Source organism: Podarcis bocagei, assembly GCF_964188305.1.
Source record: "Podarcis bocagei genome assembly, chromosome: 1".
NCBI lineage: Eukaryota > Metazoa > Chordata > Lepidosauria > Squamata > Lacertidae > Podarcis > Podarcis bocagei.
This window is the reverse complement of record NC_138125.1, coordinates 134,466,506-134,489,269: the sequence shown is the minus strand read 5'-3', so window position 1 is coordinate 134,489,269 and position 22,764 is coordinate 134,466,506. Positions and strand designations below refer to the sequence as shown.

The 22,764-nt window shown below is 44.9% G+C and overlaps 1 protein-coding gene across 1 annotated transcript in view; it reads left to right on the top strand.

Annotated features, from left to right (window-relative positions):
- The window catches only part of KLF7 (KLF transcription factor 7), a 97,297-nt gene that overhangs the window by 36,412 nt on the left and 38,121 nt on the right, over positions 1-22,764 (top strand). The window contains exon 3 of the mRNA XM_081183018.1: positions 17,390-17,999. Coding sequence (XP_081039144.1) covers positions 17,390-17,999 — 610 coding nt within the window. The remainder of the gene's footprint in view (positions 1-17,389; positions 18,000-22,764) is intronic.

Genomic DNA, 22,764 nt, shown 5'->3' with positions numbered 1-22,764 from the left:
ATAACTTTCTCTAAACAATGAATGTTTGGCTCGTTAGATGCTGCAAAGTCATTTGGTCTAAACAACCTTCTATCGGTTGATGGTTTCAGCAACTGTGGGTATATTGCCAACGAAGGTCTGGAGGCAGTAAATATTTCCGGCTCCATCTTTTACATCAACTCAGAAATAAGTTCCACTGAGCTCATTGGGTACTCCTAGGTCAGTGGTTATAGGGCTGTTGTAGCCTAAATCTGCAGTCATTTTAGGTGATCACAAGCAATCCTGTTTATAATTCACATCTTCAGTACTTGATTCTTTAATTTATGTATCAGAAGAGTTTGCCCCCAATTTCTAAATTAGCGTTACACTATAACTCTCCCTCTTTCTCTTTGTATGTGTTACTTAATCAATAGTACTTTTTTGCTACTTATTTTCTGGTCATGCATGCTACATCAATTGTAGCTGAGATTTCAAGTTAAAAGTATCTCCCGTAAAAATGCTTACTCATACGTTCATGTCAGAGAAGATGCCAGAAATCAGTGTTTGAGCAAAAGTTGCATATTTTGGTCTGTTGAAGCAATGATCTACTCTAAGGGCAGGCTGAGCTGGAATTCTAGCCGCAGACTGATTGTCACACACTCAACACACATGCATTCTAGATTTCTTTCAATTTTTATTTATTTATTATCTTTGCTTCTGTACTGGAAGGGAAAGATTTTCCAGGACTTGTTCAACCTTCCACCAGCTATTCAAAAGTACATTTGCAGGGGGCGTTTGACAACGCAGAGCATATATTGGCGGCGAGGTGAAGAAACAGAGTTGTGCAAACTCTTGCCTGTTACGGTTACTATGGATGCTGTCCTCCCTCCCTGTGGCCTTGTAGATTCTAGCTTCATTTCCTGGAATCTAATTGCCCTGGACCAGCAGTCGACGTTTCTCCCCCTCTGGGGAACGCATCTACCGTTAGAGATTGCTGTACTTCGGCACGCTGGGCCTGATGGCATGCACATGCTTCCTTTCAACTCGTGTTTATCTGCACCGTTTTCCTAAGCCTTTAAACGTGTATTTCTAATAATGAAGGAAACGTTTATGAGGTGGGAGGTTGGCTGGAGAGAGGTAGCCTTGCTTTATGGCCTTGCACTAATAGTGTGTGGCAGAGCTTGTAATGAGAGACCCTCTGGTGAGCAGCTTTGATTCAGCTGTTGAAACTTCAGTGTTTGGTTTTATGGGCTTTTATGAGGCCAGATGCTCAAAATGCCATAAACTGACACAGCTTCTCAGACTTCAGTGGACCTTTCTCGTAAATCTGGGTGGTTATTGGTTTGTTGTTGTTGTTGTTTTGATGGGGGGGGTTGCTTCTGGCTAAACAGTTTGGAAGCACCTGCTATGAAAATGGGATGGGGCAAGAAGCTGCATAAAGGCACCAGAGAAAGTTGCCGAACAGCAAAATCACACAAGAGACTGTGTGACGGCAGGCAAGATACAGGAGATTTTTTATTTTTTAAAAAGGGGGGGTGCAACTGTCTTGTCTTGTGTACTATAGGCTGTATTGAGAAAGTGTATCTGCTTTAGTCTCTAATATTTAAATATTAGTCAATATTTAAATTGTAGGCAAAAACTTACTGAGAGCGAAATCGTAGTCTCATTGCTGCTTATGTTTCAGTGGGGGAATAAAAAAGGCAGGCAGGCAATCAGTAGAAGAAGAAGAAGAAGAGTTTGGATTTGATATCCCGCCTTTCACTCCCTTTAAGGAGTCTCAAAGCAGCTAACATTCTCCTTTTTCCCTTCCTCCCCCACAACAAACACTCTGTGAGGTGAGTGGGGCTGAGAGACTTCAGAGAAGTGTGACTGGCCCAAGGTCACCCAGCAGCTGCATGTGGAGGAGCGGAGACGCGAACCCGGTTCCCCAGATTGCGAGACTACCGCTCTTAACCACTACACCATACTGGTGTATGCTTAGAATGCAGGTAGTAGCTTAGAATGCAGGTAGTTCAGAATACAGCAACTGGATTAATAACCCAGACTGGGTGTTATGATCATAACACAGTAGTGCTGCACCAATTGGGTTTTGAGACAGTGCCTTTTAAACCACCTTGCTTTGACTTTAATGCCCTTTATGGCTTTGGCTGAAATGCCCCTTTCTCCATATGTGGCTACCCATAGAACCCCTGGATGCTTAAGTCCAGCCAACGGTGACTATGGGGTGCAGCGCTCATCTCCGCTTTCAGGCCGAGGGAGCTGGCATTTGTTCATAGACATCTTTTCCGGGTCAGCATAACTAAACCACATCTGGTGCACCGTGACAGAAGCCACAGCACATGGAAATGCCGTTTACCTTCCCACCACAGCAGTACCTATTTATCTACTTGCACTGGTATGCTTTTGAACTGCTAGGTTGGCATTAGCTGGGACAGAGCAACACGAGCTCACCCTGTTGCGGGGATTCGAACCACTGACCTTCTGATTAGCAAGCCCAAGAGGCTCGGTGGTTTAGACCACAGTGCCACCCGCATCCCTGGCTACCCATATGTTAAGCTCTTCATAAGGGATCTGCAGGTGCCCCCATGATCCATGCCAGGGACGGGGCCTTCTCAGTGGGGGCACCTGGCTAATGGAATGCCCTCCCCAGAGAGGTCCACTGAGTGCCTACTTCATTTTTAACAATGGAAAATGAGTTTTTGAATATGTGTTCAGGACTCTTAGGCTTAATCTTTGCTCTTCTGATGGTCACCACTTGGCTTTAAAGGATAAAATGGTTACTGTTTCCTGTTAAGTGGGGATCAGCCTGAGTAAATCGGGAGAGGACGTTACTGTGGGAGTGTCTGTTTATGTAAACAGGGATTTTTGCAGCAGAAGAAATATTCTGAATAAGCCACCTTGAAATAACCTTGAGTATACCAGGTGGTAGGTACAAATTGTCCAAGCTATTAACACTTTCATTTCATGGCTTTTAATTTCTAAAGACTGACCAGGGCAACAGATACAGATTTCTTCCTTTCTTATCATTCTCTCTTCCCACCCCCAGCAGGATATGTCTTTTCCTGGCAGGATTCTTCTCCGTTTGGATATTTCTGCATTTCTCATGCTGCTCATAAAGTGTCACCATTTTAAGTGACCCTCTATTTTAACTAACTTGCCGATATTGGCTGTTTGGAGTCTTTCCTAGTCTCTGACTTGTGCTTTCTTATTTGTTCATCCTTGGGTTTCTTTCATATTAACTTTCCAGTGTGTCAGGGAAAATGTCTCTGATGAAACAGTTTCTGTAGAGACAATTATTTCTAACCCCCAACCCCTCAGGCAAATTCTTAGCGGTAGGGGGTGGGGTGGAGGTAGAGAGAGATGCACTTTTTTCTCTACTTCAAGCTCAGCAAAGCTTATAAAGTGGTTTTCCTCTTTTTCTCTATAATACAGTATTGATTTTAGCTAGGCTTTCAGGCAGTAGGTGTAGTTCTCTTCAGTTTAAATGCTTGTGCAGTTTTAAAATGCATTTTCCATTTATCTTTAAAACAAAGCATGTTGGGTTAAAATGCGCAGTCCTTTTATAAGAATTCAGATGTCCAGTTTTGCTCCTCTGTGCATGCTTTCTCTGAGAACTTCCTGCTTTGAATTCCTTTAGGAGCTCCTCCGAACATTCGGGAAAAGTGCATGGATGGTACAGTTCTCCCAGCCGCATTCTGAAATGGAGCGGTTCTGTGAGGACTGTACCACGTGCTTTCTCTATACTTCCGAACTGGAATTTAGTCAAGCATCAAGGTTAACAGATGATTATAACAAGATCTGATTCCGTGCCCTTGAGAAGCTCCTCAAGGAGGCAGTTAGTGAGTGCTTTCTGCTTCTGGAATGTGGATAAACATGCCCTTACGGGAACAGGAGAAGTGAGCAGAACAACAGGAGCAGAATGGTGTGAGAGAAAATGTTCAAGGTATTTTATTTTAAAAGCTGCTGGTCATGACCTTGCTTGGCAGATTACTCTACCCGAGAAGCTGCGCTAATAACAAAATTGTGGATAAAACTTTTTCATATGACTGTCTGCCTATTGAAAGCTTTCTTCAGTCAGGGACAAGGACCAACGTTTTTGGTGGCTTTTTAAAGTTTGGTGTACGGGACAGAATGAACTAAAAACAAAGGGCTTTCATTTCAGTATTGCCAAGCCCTTGCTAAAACAGTTGACCTGGCAGTTAAGATGCATTCTGCGTGGACCGTGAGAAGCAGTAGCCATCATGAAAATATATATTGAGGCAATTTTCACAATGGTTGTCCTGCAAGATATTCTTCAAGGGCCAGTTCAGACATTCAGATGCAGCTGGACTCCTCTGAAATTAAAACACACATGCAACTAGCAGATCTGCTCCTACACAGACACTTGTTTTGTGGCCTAAGAGAGAGGCTGTGTTTATAAAGCTTTCCTGCGCAGCTGCTTTGAGCCGATTCTTCCTTATCTCAGGTTTGCCCAGGCAAATAATTTTACAAGCCTGGTTTAAGCAGAGGGCGCCAACAAAAGCCATGGGAGACAACTTGAAATTAACGTAATTTTCATCATGCTTGAGATACCTAAAATAATATTGAGGCTTCAAACCTGAAAATGCCCTGCTGGTTCCCTTTTAGACTTCATTGGTAGATTAAAGCAGATTTTGTCAATGCCTGTATAGAAGATGCTCTCTGAGACATTGCAAATGGAGGCGCCGTGTTATCTACCTCCATAATTAATGACTCTGTGGCATTTCTCATAAGAGCAAATGTTCATGCTGTTATTCATTGGCCTAAGTGTTTTCCTTAGTCAAACTATTAGCTCTGGAAATAAAAAGCAGAGACAGGGGATGGAGAAAGGGGAAAAGAGAGAGCATTTATTTTATGCATTCAGACTCTAATTTGAGTGGGCTTGCGCAAAGGCATCTGAGTGTTTACCTTTTTTAATAGGTTGTTATGCTTTTTAATTCAGATATATATTCAAATCATTCTCTGTTCATTCTAGGTTCATTCGTTCCTCCCCACTGGTTAACTCAGTGGGAATGCCATCAGATCTCTCCACATTTCTTGTATTTGCTTTACTACTTGTAGAGTCCAGTAGGTAGGAACTGTAGACTGAGAATGGTGGAAACTCTTGACTTGGTCCTTCACCGTTCCTTGTTGCAGGATCATCTGGGCTTGACACTGGAAGGATCAAAAATGATGTTGTATCAAGCCTTTATTGTGGTATTTTGAAGTCTGCAGAGGTGGGGCATGAGAGAGGTCTCCTCTGGTTGTCCAGAGGAGGGCAACCAAAATGGTCAAAGGCCTGGAAACGATGCCTTATGAGGAACGGCTAAGGGAGCTGGGCATGTTTAGCCTGGAGAAGAGGAGGTTAAGGGGTGATATGATAGCCATGTTCAAATATATAAAAGGATGTCACATAGAGGAGGGAGAAAGGTTGTTTTCTGCTGCTCCAGAGAAGCGGACACGGAGCAATGGATCCAAACTACAAGAAAGAAGATTCCACCTAAACATTCGGAAGAACTTCCTGACAGTAAGAGCTGTTTGACAGTGGAATTTGCTGCCAAGGAGTGTGGTGGAGTCTCCTACTTTGGAGGTCTTTAAGCAGAGGCTTGACAACCATATGTCAGGAGTGCTCTGATGGTGTTTCCTGCTTGGCAGGGGGTTGGACTCGATGGCCCTTGTGGTCTCTTCCAACTCTATGATTCTATGATTCTAGGTCTTGAGAAATGGAAAAGGACTGAAAAGCAGGAGATCTGGGTTGATTCGGAGCACCAGCAGCTTCTGAATCTTCCTACTGATGTTGGGGATCTGAAACAGGTTTCCTTTCCCTGTCCTGACAAGGTTAACATGGCTGGCTATGACTGAAGTATTGGCACATGCCGGTTCCTCAAAAGACACATTGAGTGAATTTAGAGTACACATTTTGCAGCTGTCCAAGGTACTCAACTGCCTGAATGTGAAGGAAAGCAGCCTCACAGCTCCATTCATATACAGTCGTACCTTGGAAGTCGAACAGCCTAGTTCTTGAAACGTTTTGGCTCCCGAACGATCGAAACCCGGAAGTGAGTGTTCCAGTTTTTGAACGTTCTTTTGGAAGCCAAACATCCGATGGGGCTTCCGTGGCTTCTGACTGGCTGCAGGAACTCCTTGCAGCCAATCAGAAGCCGCACTTCAGTTTACGAACTTTTTGGAAGTCAAATGGACTTCCAGAACGGATTCCATTCAATTTCCAAGGTACGACTGTATAATATAGATACTTTTCTTTTGTTCCTTAGTAATTTTAAGAATGAATACATGTAATGGAAGAATGTGCTGTAATTGGCACAGTTATAGTGAAATGCACAGACATATTTGATTGGAATGTGGTGAATCCAATGCAGTTTTCCCCAACACTGGGACGCCAAATATCCCCGGCTTGCTTGGCCAGTGATGATGGGAGATGTAGTTGAATAACATATGGGAACCCAAGTCTGGGGAAATTGTGTGAAGGGGCTGCTATGCTAGTACCGGGAATGTTTTTTTTCTTTGCAGAAGACCTTGCTAGCATAAAGAAATCTAGAGGCAGGGCCGATCCTGGCAGTGTGGGCTAGGAGCACAGCCCTGCTCCTCAGTACTCCTCTATTGCCCCTTTCATACCTGTTCACAAACAGCTGCTTTTACAGAAGCTTCCATGCAACCAGAATACCCAGTTACGTTGGCATCCAGGTACCAATGGTTTGCGCTGCCTGTCGGTCAGTCTCTCCCTTTCCCTCCCCTTGCAGATGGCCACACTGACACATGGGTACCCCTAGATCAGGGCCAATTGCGGGCTGTGTGCCAGGAGCTGTGCCCTTAGGGCAGAGCTTTCCAGACCGTGTCGCGACATGTTAGTGTGTCGGCTGCAGTGTGTAGGTGTGTCGTGCAAACGCTCCCTCCACTCCTTCCGGGGCTGGAAAAGGGTTAGTTTAACCTCCGGTTTGCTAGTTAAACTGAATTACTGCATCGCAAAATGATGCATGTCTAAATAGTGTGTCATCAACATGAGTGCCTGGAGGCAGTTGGAGGATGGATGGCGGCTAACAGATTGAGGTTGAATCCTGACAAGACAGAAGTACTGTTTTTGGGGGACAGGGGGTGGGCAGGTGTGGAGGACTCCCTGGTCCTGAATGGGGTAACTGTGCCCCTGAAGGACCAGGTGCGCAGCCTGGGAGTCATTTTGGACTCACAGCTGTCCATGGAGGCACAGGTCAATTCTGTGTCCAGGGCAGCTGTTTATCAGCTCCATCTGGTACGCAGGCTAAGACCCTACCTGCCTGCAGACTGTCTCGCCAGAGTGGTGCATGTTCTAGTTATCTCCCGCTTGAACTACTGCAATGCACTCTACGTGGGGCTACCTTTGAAGGTGACCCGAAAACTGCAATTAATCCAGAATGCGGCAGCTAGACTGGTGACTGGGAGTGGCCACCGGGACCACATAACACCAGTTCTGAGAGATCTGCATTGGCTCCCAGTACGTTTCCGAGCACAATTCAAAGTGTTGGTGCTGACCTTTAAAGCCCTAAATGGCCTTGGTCCTGTATACCTGAAGGAGCGTCTCCACCCCCATTGTTCAGCCCGGACACTGAGATCCAGCGCCGAGGGCCTTCTGGCGGTTCCCTCATTGCGAGAAGTGAGGTTACAGGGAACCAGACAGAGGGCCTTCTCGGTAGTGGCGCCCACCCTGTGGAACACCCTCCCTTCAGATGTGAAGGAAATGAGCAGCTATCCTATCTTTAAAAGACATCTGAAGGCAACCCTGTTCAGGGAAGTTTTTAATATTTTATGCTGTACTGTTTTTAACATTTGATTGGGAGCCGCCCAGAGTGGCTGGGGAGACTCAGCCAGATGGGTGGGGTATAAATAAATTATTATTATTATTATTATTATTATTATTATTATTATTATTATTATTAAGCTCTGCCTTAGGGCATCCCTGCCCCTTCCTGCCCCTAACACATGACTTTGAGGTTCAGACATGCCATTTGAATGGGGTGTGCAGCTGTAGAGCATACAGTACATTGGTCATCCTCTGCAGTATGTAGGAATTTCATGGGAAATGGTTGGGGATTTCTCATGAAATGAACTGAGGATTTCTCACCCAACCAACTGATGAATCAAGTTTTCCCTGTAGAAAGTTTGATTCTTTCTTATGCAGCATCCAAAAAGGGTTGACATTGGAAACTGTGGGCATTTCACATAACAGATCTCGGGCACTTTTGCCCTTTGCAAATCACAAATGTGTTTCCTGTACGTGTACACTCTATTGCACATCATAAAGCATGAGCAAACAGGTCACCCACTTTTACAAGGCCAAATCTGCATAACAGGATTTCAACAGGTGCTGTCATGAACAAGGATCTAGCCGCGTAAATTGGGTTCTTCTCCTCCCCGCCCCCCCCCCCCAATTTTCTTTGTCACTTTACTGAGATATTTAGTGTGGCCAAAGCACAGTCATGTATAATTTCACAGTTTTCAGGATGCTGATGCGAAAGTAAGCAATCATTTTAACAGAGCCGTATACTCTAAATTCAGCCTTTTAGATTTCTGCTTAGAGGTTTTTTTTAACTTTGTACTTCTGCTAAGAGTTTAGCACTTTACTGTATCACTGTGGACATAATTGGAGAATGCGCATGATGTGAAGAAGAATTTGAATTAGCAATCACTAATAGTTTAAACTATCTGATGCCTTCCTAAGGAATCACATTTGGCCACAGAAAAACATTGCTTAGTTTCCTTGACCTCATCCGCTAACTTTTGTTTTCATTTCACCTTCTTCCTGTCTGCATATTCTCTTTGTCTTTTGAAGTTTTGATCTTTCAGTTTTCCCTGAAACATTCCCAATTTAGGGATATGTGTGTGTCATATATGCTTCTTAAAGGAATTCAGTGCTCTTTTTAATTGCTTCCGTACTCCCAAACCTTAGGGAATCGTGTTTTCCAGACATTCTCTTGTAACCTCAAGAGCTAGAATGTAACTTTTTTTTTTAAATGAAAGCTGAGGTTCTTTTCTAATTGCCTGCCTGGTGCCTGGGGCATTAATAAAAACAGCAGATATTGCAATAGAAGTGATAATATTGCAGCACTGATTCCTAGGGCTTTGTATTAGTGCTCATGTGGTCTCTGCCTTCAACATCCACAAGGGTAAGGCAAATCTCTCATTGGCTTCCTAAAAGCTGCAATTGAAAGTTATCACCCGGGATTTTTGCAGTGATTGGTGTGACAGTCACATGAAGCACATGGCTGTCTAGCTTTCCTTTCTTGCCCTTGTGCATTTCACTTGAAGGCCACCTCCTACTCAGCGAAGAGCACCGATAACCGCTTGAAAATGGGATATAAAACACGCACGATTGGTTTGCACCATTTAAATTTCTGTAGCTATAATAATTTAATAATAATAATATTTATTATTTATACCCGCCCACCTGGCTGGGTTTCCCCAGCCACTCTGGACGGCTCCCAACAGAATATTAAAAACACGATAAAACATCGAACAGTAAAAAATTCCCTAAACAGCTTGCTAAAAACATTAGGGGCCAGATTCCATGAAGTAGTTCCAACTAAGGTCTCCCGCTAGTGGAATGGGACTTGCCACCCTCCTTGCTTTCTTTTCTGGGGGGACGCAGGGGGACGCATACCCCTAAACATTTTGTGAATCTAAGTTTGGCCTCATTGAGGGGCAGTATTTCAATATGAGGAGGAAAATGAGAGTACCCCTAAACATGCAGGGGGAGGGGAGGAGAGGTTGTTCTATTAGACAAGCAGAAATCCTTGCTCAACTATGACGTTTGTTTTAGTGCAATACAGTCATACCTCGGGATAAATGTGCTTCAAGTTAAGCATTTCCGGGTTGCACTCCGCAGCAACCCAGAAGTAACGGAGTGCATTACTTCTGGGTTTTGCCGCGTGCTCATGCACCGACGGTCAAAATGATGTCACACACATGCACAGAAGCGGCGAAACGCGACCCGTGCATGCGCAGACGCGGGTTGCGTTTGCTTCAGGATGCGAACAGGGCTCCAGAACGGATCCCTTTCGCATCCCGAGGTACTACTGTACTAAATTCCTTGCTAGGTGTGTACCCAAGATGTGCTAAGCATGCTGCAAAAGTGGATGGATGTGGAATGGGTGGATGTGACCAGCATCTGTTTCCAGACATCATGTGTATCATACTAATAGACTTACAAGGAGCAGCTAGTGCTTGTGGATCCCTATAAATGGTACTCTTCAAGCCAGGCCTAAGTTTACAGCTGCTTATATGTGTCTAGACTACCTGTGTTTCTTCCTTCGCTTTGGGCTCCATAAGAAAGATTTAAGAGAGTGCTTTTATTGCAGCTGGTTTTAAGCAGCAGTTTGAGACCTGATGTGAAACTGACACCCCCCCCCCAAAAAAGGGCAATGTGTTCCCATCTTTGGGTTGCTTCTTTGCATGAGGCTATGAAAAGCTCCTGCTGTTGCTCTTATACATTTTAGTGTATTTTTCATCTTTGTTGGAAGCCGCCCAGAATGGCTGGGGAAACCCAGCCAGATGGGCGGGGTACAAATAATAAATTATTATTATTATTATTATTATTATTATTATTATTATTATTATTATTATTATTATCTTAACCATGAATCTTCCTCCCCTCCCCCTGTAATAGGAAACTCAGGTGGTTGACTGGACATAAAAATGATTGGCAATACTGAATGGGGCTGCTGGGAAACGAGAGAGGAAGCATAAGAATGCTCGGATGAACCTTGAGTTATGCAGAAGTAAAAACAGCAACACATTTCTTTAAAACCTGAAGGGGCAACCCTTGCAAAGAAAAGCCCAGTTTAGATTAAGCATGCTGAGTCCATGAAAAGTCAAATCACATCAACCCTGCCCATTGGCAGTCTGGCTGGGGCGCTGAAGTTCAACACCTTAGGAGAACCACCAGTTCCCCAACCCTGTCTTAGACTTCACCACTGTTGATCACACTCCACCCCCTGCTCTGTGAGGTTCCACCCCAGCCATCTCAGGATCTGAGCCTCAGAAGACCTGGTCTACATACTGGCGGGGGGGGGGGGTGGAGGCAGAAGAAGCTAAGGTTGGTAAGGAACTTCCTCAAATAAAAGGTAAAGGGACCCTTGACCATTAGGTCCAGTCGTGGCCGACTCTGGGGTTGCGGCGCTCATCTCGCTTTATTGGCCGAGGGAGCCGGCGTACAGCTTCCAGGTCATGTGGCCAGCATGACTAAGCCGCTTCTGGTGAACCAGAGCAGCGCACGGAAACACCATTTACCTTCCCACCAGAGCAGTACCTATTTATCTACTTGCACTTTGATGTGCTTTTGAACTGCTAGGTTGGCAGGAGCTGGGACCGAGCAACGGGAGCTCACCCCGTCACAGGGATTCAAACCACCGACCTTCTGATCGGCAAGTCCTAGGCTCTGTGGTTTAACCCACAGCGCACTGAGCTTTAACTTCTGGGAAGAGGGGGCATTGGGCGAGGGTTCTCACCCATGCCCCAGAATGGTAGTTCCCACAGAGAGATAGGATCTCTACCCACCCCCCGCAAGCTGGAACAATCAGGGGCCGACTCCTCATTTCTCTTTAAGGAACCGCATTCTTCTTGAAACCCTGTCCATCACGTCATGCAGTGACTCTGGCAACGAATAACATCTATCAACTTCTCTTTATCTTGTAGCAGCTGGGCCACGTCATTTATCTTTAGGTGTCTTTTGTTCGGTATCAATCTTCACAGTACAAATCTGTCTCCTCTTTCAGCTTGCTGCTTGCTAGTGTAAAATGGAGCTATGGTTTGGATTTTGGTTTTTTACGAGAGGCTGTAGGTTTTCCTTCCCCACCATCTAACGGGTCTTTGGTATGATTCACCAGTGATACAGTGGTACCTCGGGTTACAGACGCTTCAGGTTACAGACTCTGCTAACCCAGAAATAGTGCTTCAGGTTAAGAACTTTGCTTCAGGATGAGAACAGAAATCGCATGGCGGCAGCGGGAGGCCCTGTTAGCTAAAGTGGTACCTCAGGTTAAGAACAGTTTCAGGTTAAGAATGGACCTCCGGAACGAATTAAGTTCTTAACCCGAGGTACCACTGTATTCGCCAAGGCTCAATTTGGATTTAGTGTACAGTGGAAATAGTACCTGTTCTTAACCTGAGGTACCACTTTAGCTAATGGGGCCTCCCGCTGCGCCGCCGCCGCCGCACAATTTCTATTCTCATCCTGAAGCAAAGTTCTTAACCTGAGGTACTATTTCTGGGTTAGCGGAGTCTGTAACCTGAAGCGTCTGTGACCCAAGGTACTACTGTATTTTTAAGTAAGGCTTTTGTTTTGAAGCACTGAGCCGCAAAACCTTCTCCAAAAATATGGCTAATCTCTTAACTATCTTTGGTGTTGCTGCTGCCAACAATTCCAAGTAGATTGCAGAAATTGGTGTAATAGAGATCTGCAAGAAAATTGACAGAAAACTTTGTGCCATTCCAGGTTACTTTGTGCAGATCACTGGCATACATTAGCACTTTCGAGCCCATTCCTGCCACAGTGAATATCTGTTAGGCAAAACGTATCCTTTTATTCCATCACCAGGACTTCTCTGTTTTCTGACCACTGCTATGTTGGTTCTAGTATCTAGCACAGAATATACATTTCCCGAGAATATCACCAGCTTCCCTACTCATAACAGGCTTATAGCTTTGGTGGTTATGGAGGAAATATGGCCCGTAACACTAGCAAGTTTCCTAGGAAAATGGGATTTGGAAAATTTTCCTATACAAATTAGGATACTTTGCATTGGAAAACTTTCTGGGGCCCAAGAGTGCTTTAATTTGCTGTGTTCGGTTTACATGTATTTAGCAAGCAGAGCTAGAATTTTGAAGCTTGTCTAATGTTATAGTTGCAGTTGGCATGCATTCATTGTGACTAATGAATTTACGAAATAAAATTTCCCACGAAGAAACAGATAAAGCACGTTTTACAAGTAATGTTTCCTGGGGGGGGAATAATCACCCCACGTTGCTAACTAGCACACCCCAAAAGTGGGCCTCTTGAACAGCGCAGTGAAATGCAACAGAAAAAGCCAAGTGGGTACGAGTAGAATTGGACAGATGAGTCTTAATGCATTTCTGAATGTTTTGTGCAATGAAAGTTTCTACAGCAGAATAGAAAGTTTCTAGTGCAGAATATGGCAGCAAGGCTGCTCAAGGAGGTGACTAACACTTGTTCTGAAAGAGCTTCACTGGCTGCCAGTATGCTGGTGGATCGTGTGTGTGTGTGTGTGTGTGTGTGTGTGTGATTTTTTTTAATACTAATAATAGCATGAAGCACTGTAAACACCAAATAATGAGTAGCAATCACCAGGAATAAAGCAAAATACAGTCATTTTACATACACCTCAGAAAATAATAGCAGCATGTTAAATTAAATCACCAAGCCAAAAAGGTGCATGAGTCCCACGGGGTCTGGGTAACATGGTGCGTCAGGTTTAAGGTCTTCCACCTAGCAGTTCAAAAGCACACCAAAGTGCAAGTAGATAAATAGGTACCACTACAGCGGGAAGGGAAACAGCGTTTCCGTGCACTGCTTAGTCATTCTGGCCACAAGACCCGGAAGCTGTCTGCGGACAAACTCCAGCACCCTCGGCCTATAGAGCGAGATGAGCGTGCAACCCCAGAGTCGTTCGCGACTCGACTTAACTGTCAGGGGTCCCTTTACCTTTACCTATTAGCATATTTGGGACTCTGAACAACTTGGCACCGGATTCCTTCAGGGAGGCCTTACACTTTTTTATACCCCTGTGTGGTCACTTCTGCCCTTGCAAGAGGCCCTCTTAGTAGTTCTGTTTTCTCCCGAAGTTCACCTTACGCCTACTAAGAGCAGGGTCTTTCATGTGGTAGCACCTGCCTTTGAGAATATGCTTCCAATAAACAGCAGACCAGGCACCTTCATCCTGGCATTTATGCTCACCTGTTTACTCAAGGCTTTCACTGCAAGGTGATCCATCTATGTTGATACAGTAATTTGATACAGTGGTGCCCCGCAAGACGAATGCCTCGCAAGATGGAAAACTCGCTAGACAAAAGAGTTTTCCGTTTTGGAGGTGCTTCGCAAAACGAATTTCCTATGGGCTTGCTTCGCAAGATGACAATGTCTTGCGAGTTCCTGCTGGTTTTTTCCCCTTCCCCCCCCTTTTCTAAGCCGCTAAGCCGCTTATCAGCTGATCCGATCAGCAGATAAGCCGCTAAAAGCCGCTAATAGCGCTAATCCGCTAATCCGTCAATGGGCTTGCTACGCAAGACGAAAAAACCGCTAGACGAAGAGATTCACAGAACGGATTCTTTTCGTCTTGCGAGGCACCACTGTACTCCAATTTGCAATGTATTTTGAATTTGTTTTATGGACGCAACTTTTACTGTTTTATGGTGTTCACCACCATGGTGGTTTTCGTAAGGTTGACGGTAATTTTTGCAAACAGATAAATAATAAAACAACAGCACCTCCTTCTCATTCTCCATTTGGGGGCCAGGGTGGCGGTGTTATGCCAACAAATTCGTTTTATAACATAAGCTTGGCAACTGGAGATCTTGTTTTTTTGTGTGTGTGTTTTTTACTTGTGATGTCGGACTGAGAAGGAAGAAGGTTATGTAAGGTATTTGATGTTTTCCGGAGCAGCAAAATTGCATGTGAAGAAAGAATCTCTGTAATGCATGAAGAAGCGTCAACTTGTAGCAAAGAGCAGGCGGATGAGAATTGGGGTTCAAAGGAGGACGGCCCTTCCTCATTTTGTTTTGCAGATATTTTATCTGTAGTTCTTCTCTAATGGAACAGACGAAGTGTTAAAGACAGAAGAATTCTGTGAACTGGATGGCTAAAGATAACTATGCGTATTTGGCTTCATATAATTAATTTGCCGATGACCCGTGGGAATGTGGCAGGCAGGTTGTGCTGCTTTCACAACAGTCTTCCACCACAACCCCACACAGGTTTACCCAGAATTTTGTCTTGCTGTGTTCAGCGGGTTTCAGTCACTAGTAAGTGTGCAGCCTAATTCAATAGCAGCTTCTCCCCAACGGTGGGCAAGCCACAGGCAGCACCTGGGGGAAAAAATACTGATATATGAACTTCGAAATCATAGCAATCAAAATGCAACAAATTGTTTCATTTGTTCCCACCTCCACTTGATAAGCATTGTGCTTTAAAACGTAAGCAACCTCTTAAAAACTTCTTCTTTTTTAATGGATACTTTCTGTATCCTGAAAATAGACCCAGCTTTATCAGAACCTTGTCCAGCCATGGAGTGTGTTGGGGTTTTGTTCCTGTTGTTGAAAACTGTATCTTTTCCACTCTGTCCCGTTCTTTTCCCCTCCCCACCCATCCAACCTTTTGAGTTCTCTCCCCCTCACCGCCACCCCATTTTTTATTTTTTAAGGGAGATGGCCTTGAGGAGGTGGTTTTGTGTTTCAGAAGCAGAAGGCAAGGCTTGACCAGCTGGTATCTTGAACTGACACAGGTGCAAAGACCACGGGGGGTGGGATACAAGAATAATTATAGGTTTCTGAAGCATCAGGCCTTGCCTCAAAGGGGGCTTGCGGAGAACTGTTCTTTATGGAAAATTAATGACAAGGCTCGAAGTCTGTCAGGACCACTATGGTTGTCATAAGAGGAGTAATGCCTTAAAGGGACAGCTCCCCCCCCCTTGCCCTCTCCACAGGAAGTTCGGAGACCAAACCCAGCATTTTAATGTCCAGGCAGTGGAGAATTCAAATGACTGGCGTTAGACATCGCCTCCACACTTGCTAACCTAGGGATTACGTGCTCTTAAGAGTTTTCTGTGCAGCAGAGAGTAAACCGACGCCAGGAAAAGAGAGAGAGAGAGAGAGAGAGAGAGAGAGAGAGAGAGAGAGAGAGAGAGAGAGGCAAATATTTCAGCCCTGTGATAGAAAGAAGGAACATCCTAATACAGTTACAGATAGGTAGCCGTGTTGGTCTGCCATAGTCAAAATAAAAAAAATTCCTTCCAGTAGCACCTTAAAGACCAACTAAGTTAGTTCTTGGTATGAGCTTTCATGTGCATGCACGTGTATCTGAGTGTATCTGAAGAAGTGTGCATGCACACGAAAGCTCATACCAAGAACTAACTTAGTTGGTCTTTAAGGTGCTACTGGAAGGAATTTTTTTATTCATCCTAATACAGTAATCCCTCAGCTTACACAGGGGTAACATTCCAGGGATAGCGCTTAAAGCCAAAATCAAGTGTAGTCAAACCGTATTGAGTGCAATGGTGGGTGGGGTTGCCAAAGACTTTTTTTCTCCTCTGCTCAGTCCCGCTTTTTAATTTTGTTTTGTTTTGTTTGTTTGCCAGGCATGTAAAGCTTGAATGCACACAAGTTAAATGTGCACCAGTTGCATAGAATACTTACTGAATTCTACCGGGGGGGTGGGAAGTGGACCTTACACTGGTTTGTATGTTATAGCAACTCCTATTCTCTGGGTGTTTTTCCTTGACTACTCAGCATTGCGTGGAAAGGCTAAAATGTAAAAGGCTGGCCTATATAAATGGACAGCACTTTCGATACCCCACTTTTCTGTCCCGGTGGCCTGGCATTTACACCAACAGCCGGCGGTTCTGAGCAGATCCTCAAGGAGCTTTCCCCACTGGTTCCTCTTGCCCTGCTGAAAGAGCTAGGAGCCACTGGGCCGAAAGCAACCTGGTTTGCACTGCAGAGGAGCACTTCCTGTGCCTTCCACCCCACAAAAACTAAAGCTTCCCCTGTTTGGTACAGAGGTATTTGTGCCAGGACCCCAGAGAAGATGCAACTGCAGCCTGCGAATAGCCTGCTTGTGTGCTATAAGCAAACATTTCAGATGGATCGGGGAGGGGAAGGAATTTGACTGATTGTGGCGCAGCCTCCTAACGTTTGGGGGTTGGTTCACAAGTGGTTGCTCCTGGGGTTGCTAGGCAACTGGAAAGGGCCTCTGCTGTCCTCCGTCTTCCTCCCAGAATGGAGAAGTGGCACTTGTAGCTGTTATTCTGTAGGGAAATTCATAGAACTGTGGAATTGGAAGGGATCTTGAGGGTCATCGCATCCAACTCTCTGCAAAGCAGGAATCTCTTACCCAACATGGGCTTTGAACCAACCACCCTGAAATGAAAAGTCTTGAGCTATAGCACAGCAAATAATTTATTTCTCCTTTCTTTTCTTATGACTGTTTTGGCCTATCCATATGTTTCCGCCAATTAGGGAAGGGATGGGGCAGCTGTGGCCCTTCAGATATTGCTGAGCTACACTTCCCATCATTCCCATTGGCCTTGCCAGTGATGGGAATCGAGCGGTACCTGGAGGCCCGTGGGTTCCCTACCCCTGTGTCTGTCTTCTGTTTCTCGGCAGTGGCAACTGTTGGATTGGGTGATCTAATGACGTCTTCCTTCTCTGTCTGCAGACATGCCTTGAGCTGGAACGCTACCTTCAGACGGAGCCCAGGAAGATATCGGAGAGCTTTGGTGATGACTTGGACTGTTTTCTCCACACTGCCTCCGCTCAAGACACAGAAGACACCCTCCAGCAGCTGGACCCCCTCTTGTTACCTGTAGACATGAGTCCTTGCGACAAGAATTCCAACATGGACGTTATCGTCTCGCGGGACAAACTCTTGTCCGAAACTTGCCTCAGCTTGCAGCCTACCAGCTCCTCCACAGAGGGCTATACTGCCGTTAACCAGGCCCAACTCAACGCAGTGACCTCACTAACGCCTCCCTCCTCCCCTGAGCTCAGTCGCCATCTTGTAAAAACCTCACAGACTGTCTCCGCGGTGGATGGCACAGTTACGCTGAAGTTAGTTGCAAAGAAGACCGCCCTCAGCTCTATAAAAGTCGGTGTGGTAGCACCGGCCAGCACAACAAAGTGTGCGCTCAGTGACAGCGAGCAAGGAGGGACGGGGGCAGATGCTTTGCCGGAAAACAAGAAGAGGGTTCATCGCTGTCAGTTTAATGGGTGCCGGAAGGTTTATACAAAGAGCTCACACTTAAAAGCGCACCAGAGGACTCACACAGGTACTTACGTTGGATGCTTGGGTCTCGTGCTTGTTTGTTTGTTTGTTTGTTACGTTCAGAGTTGAAGTCCCTAGATGAGAGTTGTCTACTGGAAGATGGTTTGGAGCAAGGTGTTTCTGAAGTGGGGGGTGGGAATTTGCTATCTGAGTATGACCTTGCTTGCGTGGAAGACCCCTGAAAGAGTCTCAGGTTTCCCTGCATTTGGTACACGTTTCAGAATTCCCCCCAAACACTGGGGATACAAAGCCTGTGTTCACATGTAATGCTATGCCACATCTTCTGGTTTACTGTGAGCAAGCAGCATTTGCAAGACACGACCCTCAAGCGAACAAAGCAACCAGGGCTTCAGCCATGATCCTGAGTTTTTAGGTAATGGAAAGCCAAGGTTTGCTGGTTTGTTCACCCCACTCATGCCAGGGGAGGAGCAAAGTGAGAGCATGCTGGGAGCACATTGTTTGTGAAATCTGGATTACTGTTACATGCAAACACATCCAATGGGGTGCACAGGTCATTGGATGTGAAAAGCTTTTTGCTATTTGTTTGAACCATCTAGATTTGCATATCTTGGTCACAGAAAGCACCTCCAAGTATAGCATATATTCTCTCCGTGAATGATGCGGATTAATGTAGCAGGATTAATGCACTGTCAATGCTGTTAGCTCCAGGGGGTGAGTGAATTGGCTTTATTTCACACCTGGTTTATGAGTCTGGCAGTTCTTTGATGGAATGAGTTGAGGACAGAAGAGTGGGCTGGATTCTAATCAGTTTAGCTTTGTAATGGTCACATGCATTTCAAGTGGTGAAGTCTGTGAACTAATAGGATTCCGTAAAAAACCTTCAGGGAAATGGCTTTAGTCCTATTGTCAAAAGAAATGTAAACTTTGAAAGACCTGCACTGTAGTTCCCATCCCACAAACAGTTGACATCTGGACTGAGCAAACACACAGGTCACAGACTTTCCCACTGGGCTGAGACATACTGTATTTCTGTTTAAACTATAGTGATTATTTATAAAGGTGCATATATGTCCTTAGGCTGGTAGTTGAAATGACACTTCTCAGTGTGCTTAGAAATGTCACTTGTGCCGGGATTAAGGAATTTTTCTGGGCGGTGGTGTTTCCATGCCTTTGAGCTGGGGCTTCCTCTCAGTATCTTAAGAGTACAGTGGTGCCTCGCAAGACGAAAAGAATCCGTTCTGTGATTCTCTTCATCCAGCGGTTTTTTCGTCTTGCGAAGCAAGCCCATTGACGGATTAGCGGATTAGTGCTATTAGCGCTATTAGCGGCTTTTAGCGGCTTATCAGCTTATCGGATCAGCTGATAAGCGGCTTAGCGGCTTAGAAAAGGGGGGGAGGGGAAAAAACCCGCAGGAACTCGCAAGACATTTTCGTCTTGCGAAGCAAGCCAATAGGAGATTCGTTTTGCGAAGCACCTCCAAAACGGAAAACTCTTTCGTCTAGCGAGTTTTCCGTCTTGCGAGGCATTCGTCTTGCGGGGCACCACTGTACTTTAAAAAAAAAAAGCTTTCAAATAATTGCAAAGAAACATCCCAAAACTTGAGATGTGCCCTTTCCTAGGAATAATTTTGTGCTGTTGATTTTGCATCATCATCATTACCATGCCATCACACTTGTAAAACACCACCTCCTTAATTCTTTCCAGAGTAATCTTGCAAGGTCATTGCTTCTTCCCATGCTCAGATATGGCAGCTGACATAGAGTGTTTTGCCCAAGGCCACAGATACCTATGGCTGACCACAGGTTTGAATCCAGGTGTCCCAGTCAGAGTTTAGTTTTTTGTCTAGCAAATTGTATCCTCTTCATGTAGAGCTTTTCGCTGTGTGAACTACATCACATTAGAAATGATTTTAGACATTCAAGGAGGCCCAAGGTATAAACCTCTAGCTGAACTTTACAGTCTTAGTATGCACAATGTGGATTGCAAAAGTCCTTGTGTCAGAATTTCTCAGTGGAAGAAGGGAGAAAATGACATATTGAAATGAGTGAGCTTTTAAACACCCAGTTCTCCATAAGTTCTTTCCCCTCTAAATATTCAGATTACATGAGTTGAGCTATCCCGTCTTCTTTCTCTACACTCTCTCTACTCTCAGAACATTTCTCAAAATAATTATTCTGCAATTGATTAATGTCTCTGCTCTCTTTCTCAGCTTTCCTCATGAGGATGATACAGTTCCATGACTGCTGTGCTATTTTTTGCTTCTAAAGGAACTGCTGAGTCAGTTTCCTCAATTTTGCTGTTGAACATGCAGTCTTTGATGATAATGCCACCACGCCATTAATATGTCTTTATAAAAGAGAGTTCCTAGAGATAGGTTTCCACCCTTATAAAGATAAATTTCCTGGACTAGTAGAAATTAATATTATGCAGAGGATTTTCAAAGACTGAACTATTCGCTGTGCCGTAGAGTTCCTGCATTGTAGTGGCTTAAAATCATCTCTTGATCAAGGACCACCTGGGCCACATGCTTTCCATGTGGTGCTGGGGAAACTGTGGGTTCCTTTCCAGCAGCACACCAAACCATGGTTTGCTCTAATAATAATTTAAAATCCAAACTATTAGCAAAATGATGCTCATAACTATGTTTTGTCAGTTTGGACATCACACCAAAGTGCTCATCATGGAGCTGGGAGTTGATGGCATGGTGGGAGTTGTAGTCCAACAGCATCTGAGGGCTAGTGGTTCCTCAACCCTGGTGTAGATGACTGAACTAGGTGGACCGATGGTCTGAATCCATAAAAGGCAGATTCTTGTGTTCCTAACGTAAAGTGAAGTGCTCTGAACTCCCTAAAGTGCTATATAATCCATGTTTAGTATTAGTGCTTCTCATGCCACTGGAGGTAATAATTTCAGTTTACTCATAAGTTGTAGATGAGCACTGTTATCTGATTGTGGCACACTTTGGTCCATCAGCTTAGGTTGATATTTGAATGGTCTGGTGTGAGAAGAGCAAGGGGGTTGGGTTTCATGGACATTTGGTGAGTCTAGTTTTCAAACCTGATACTGGTCAGATCGAGACTTCCTGGCAGCAGTCAACTAGCAGCGGAAAGCTGTGTCGTGTTCTAGGTCATCGGGAGGCAGCCTTCAGACATGCAGGACTAGAACTTCTTTGAACAAAAGGTGAAACCAGGTGTAAAAGAATGACTTCGGGGAGTGGACACACCCTTGAAATTAAGGTTCTGGCATGATTCCTACTGAGCTTGTACTCAGAAGTAGAATCAGTATTTAGTTTCAGAACTGAACTCCGTCTTTCCTGGCCCTGTTCTAAACTTTGTTCATTTCATTTAGTGAGGCGAGATGCTTTTCGTAGCTTTCAGTTGGGAATTTCCCTTGCCATTCAAATGCAAATCACCCAGATATCTACCAGTGAATCCCAGTCTACCTTCTGCCTCCCCCAGCTCTGGGCCACACCTTTCAGCCTTGAAGCAATTCATCGGAAAGAGAAAGAAGGTCAGTGGCTATGTGCAGGATATAGCCCTCCTATACGTGTTGTCCCTGACACCTTCACATGCTAGATACATAGAATGAAGCACCCTCTCACCTCGCTTGTGTAGTTACATTTCTGGACCTGATCACTATTGCAAATGAGATACTGGGCTGGGTGGGCCCAGAAGTCTGACCCAGAACAGCTGTGCTTATGTTTGCCTTTCTCAATCTGCACCGTCTGATCCCTCTTGACAATAAAGCTAGCATTACTTATGCAGGAAGAGAGCTAATTGCCTCCAAAACCAAAATAGGAAGTATTAAAGGGGTGTGGTTTGGAAATTTTGGGGTGTATTGTCAGGATCCCAAGCACACGTCCCCAAGATTACAGCCACGGAGCAGTTATTTTGCTGGGTCCTTTGTCTTTCCACGCAGCCGTAGCTTCTTGGAACCATCATCAGCGTAATACACTGTCAATTGTGAACATGCTTGGCAGTGCCAATGGCTGCCAGCCACTTGGCTCAGTTGACAGCTGAACTGAAGGTCTGAAAAGATTGTGAGATATTATTTTTCCCTTTGGCTGCTGGTAGCGCTCTCATGTGCAGGAGAAGAGGAGGCTCTGTGTGGCTTAATTGCTCCGCATCTCTACAATAAAACGGAAAGACAAAGGCTTCTCTTTCCTTGAACATAAGTGGATGGGTTTCTTCTGCCACGCAGTGTCTCAAGCAATCATCTTGCAAACTCTGGTGGATGGATGAGATTTGCTGTAGGGCGGCCTTGGGGGTGACCACAGAATGCACCCTTGATTTTGCCTGTGAAGACCCATATGCATTCCACTGACTGCAAAGTTGACAATCCCTGAGCAGGGGGGAAAAAGCAAAGCACAAAACACCTGGTCCCTTGCTGTTGAGGGGACTGAAGCAGGCAGAAGGAGAGGGGAGAGGACAGAAAGAAGGGAGGGTTTTCCCACTTGATTTGATTTATTATATTTCTGTGCTGCTTTTCATTCAAATGAACCTCAAAGCGGCTTACTGACAGCAAAGAACGATAACCCAACGGAACACAGTAAAACATCACAAATACAGCTTAAACCATATAGAATGAAACAATGACAATCTATAAAACACTGTCAACAATTTTAAAAAATAAGCTGAACGTCACAATTAAAGCAAAAGTCATATTATATGATTAACAAATCAACACAGCATTTATACCGTATTTTTCACCCTATAGGGCACACCGGCCCATAGGGCGCACCTAGTTTTTTTTGGGGGGGGGATAAAGGGGGGGAAATTATTTTTTTTCCCAGGCGCGGGGCTGGGGCG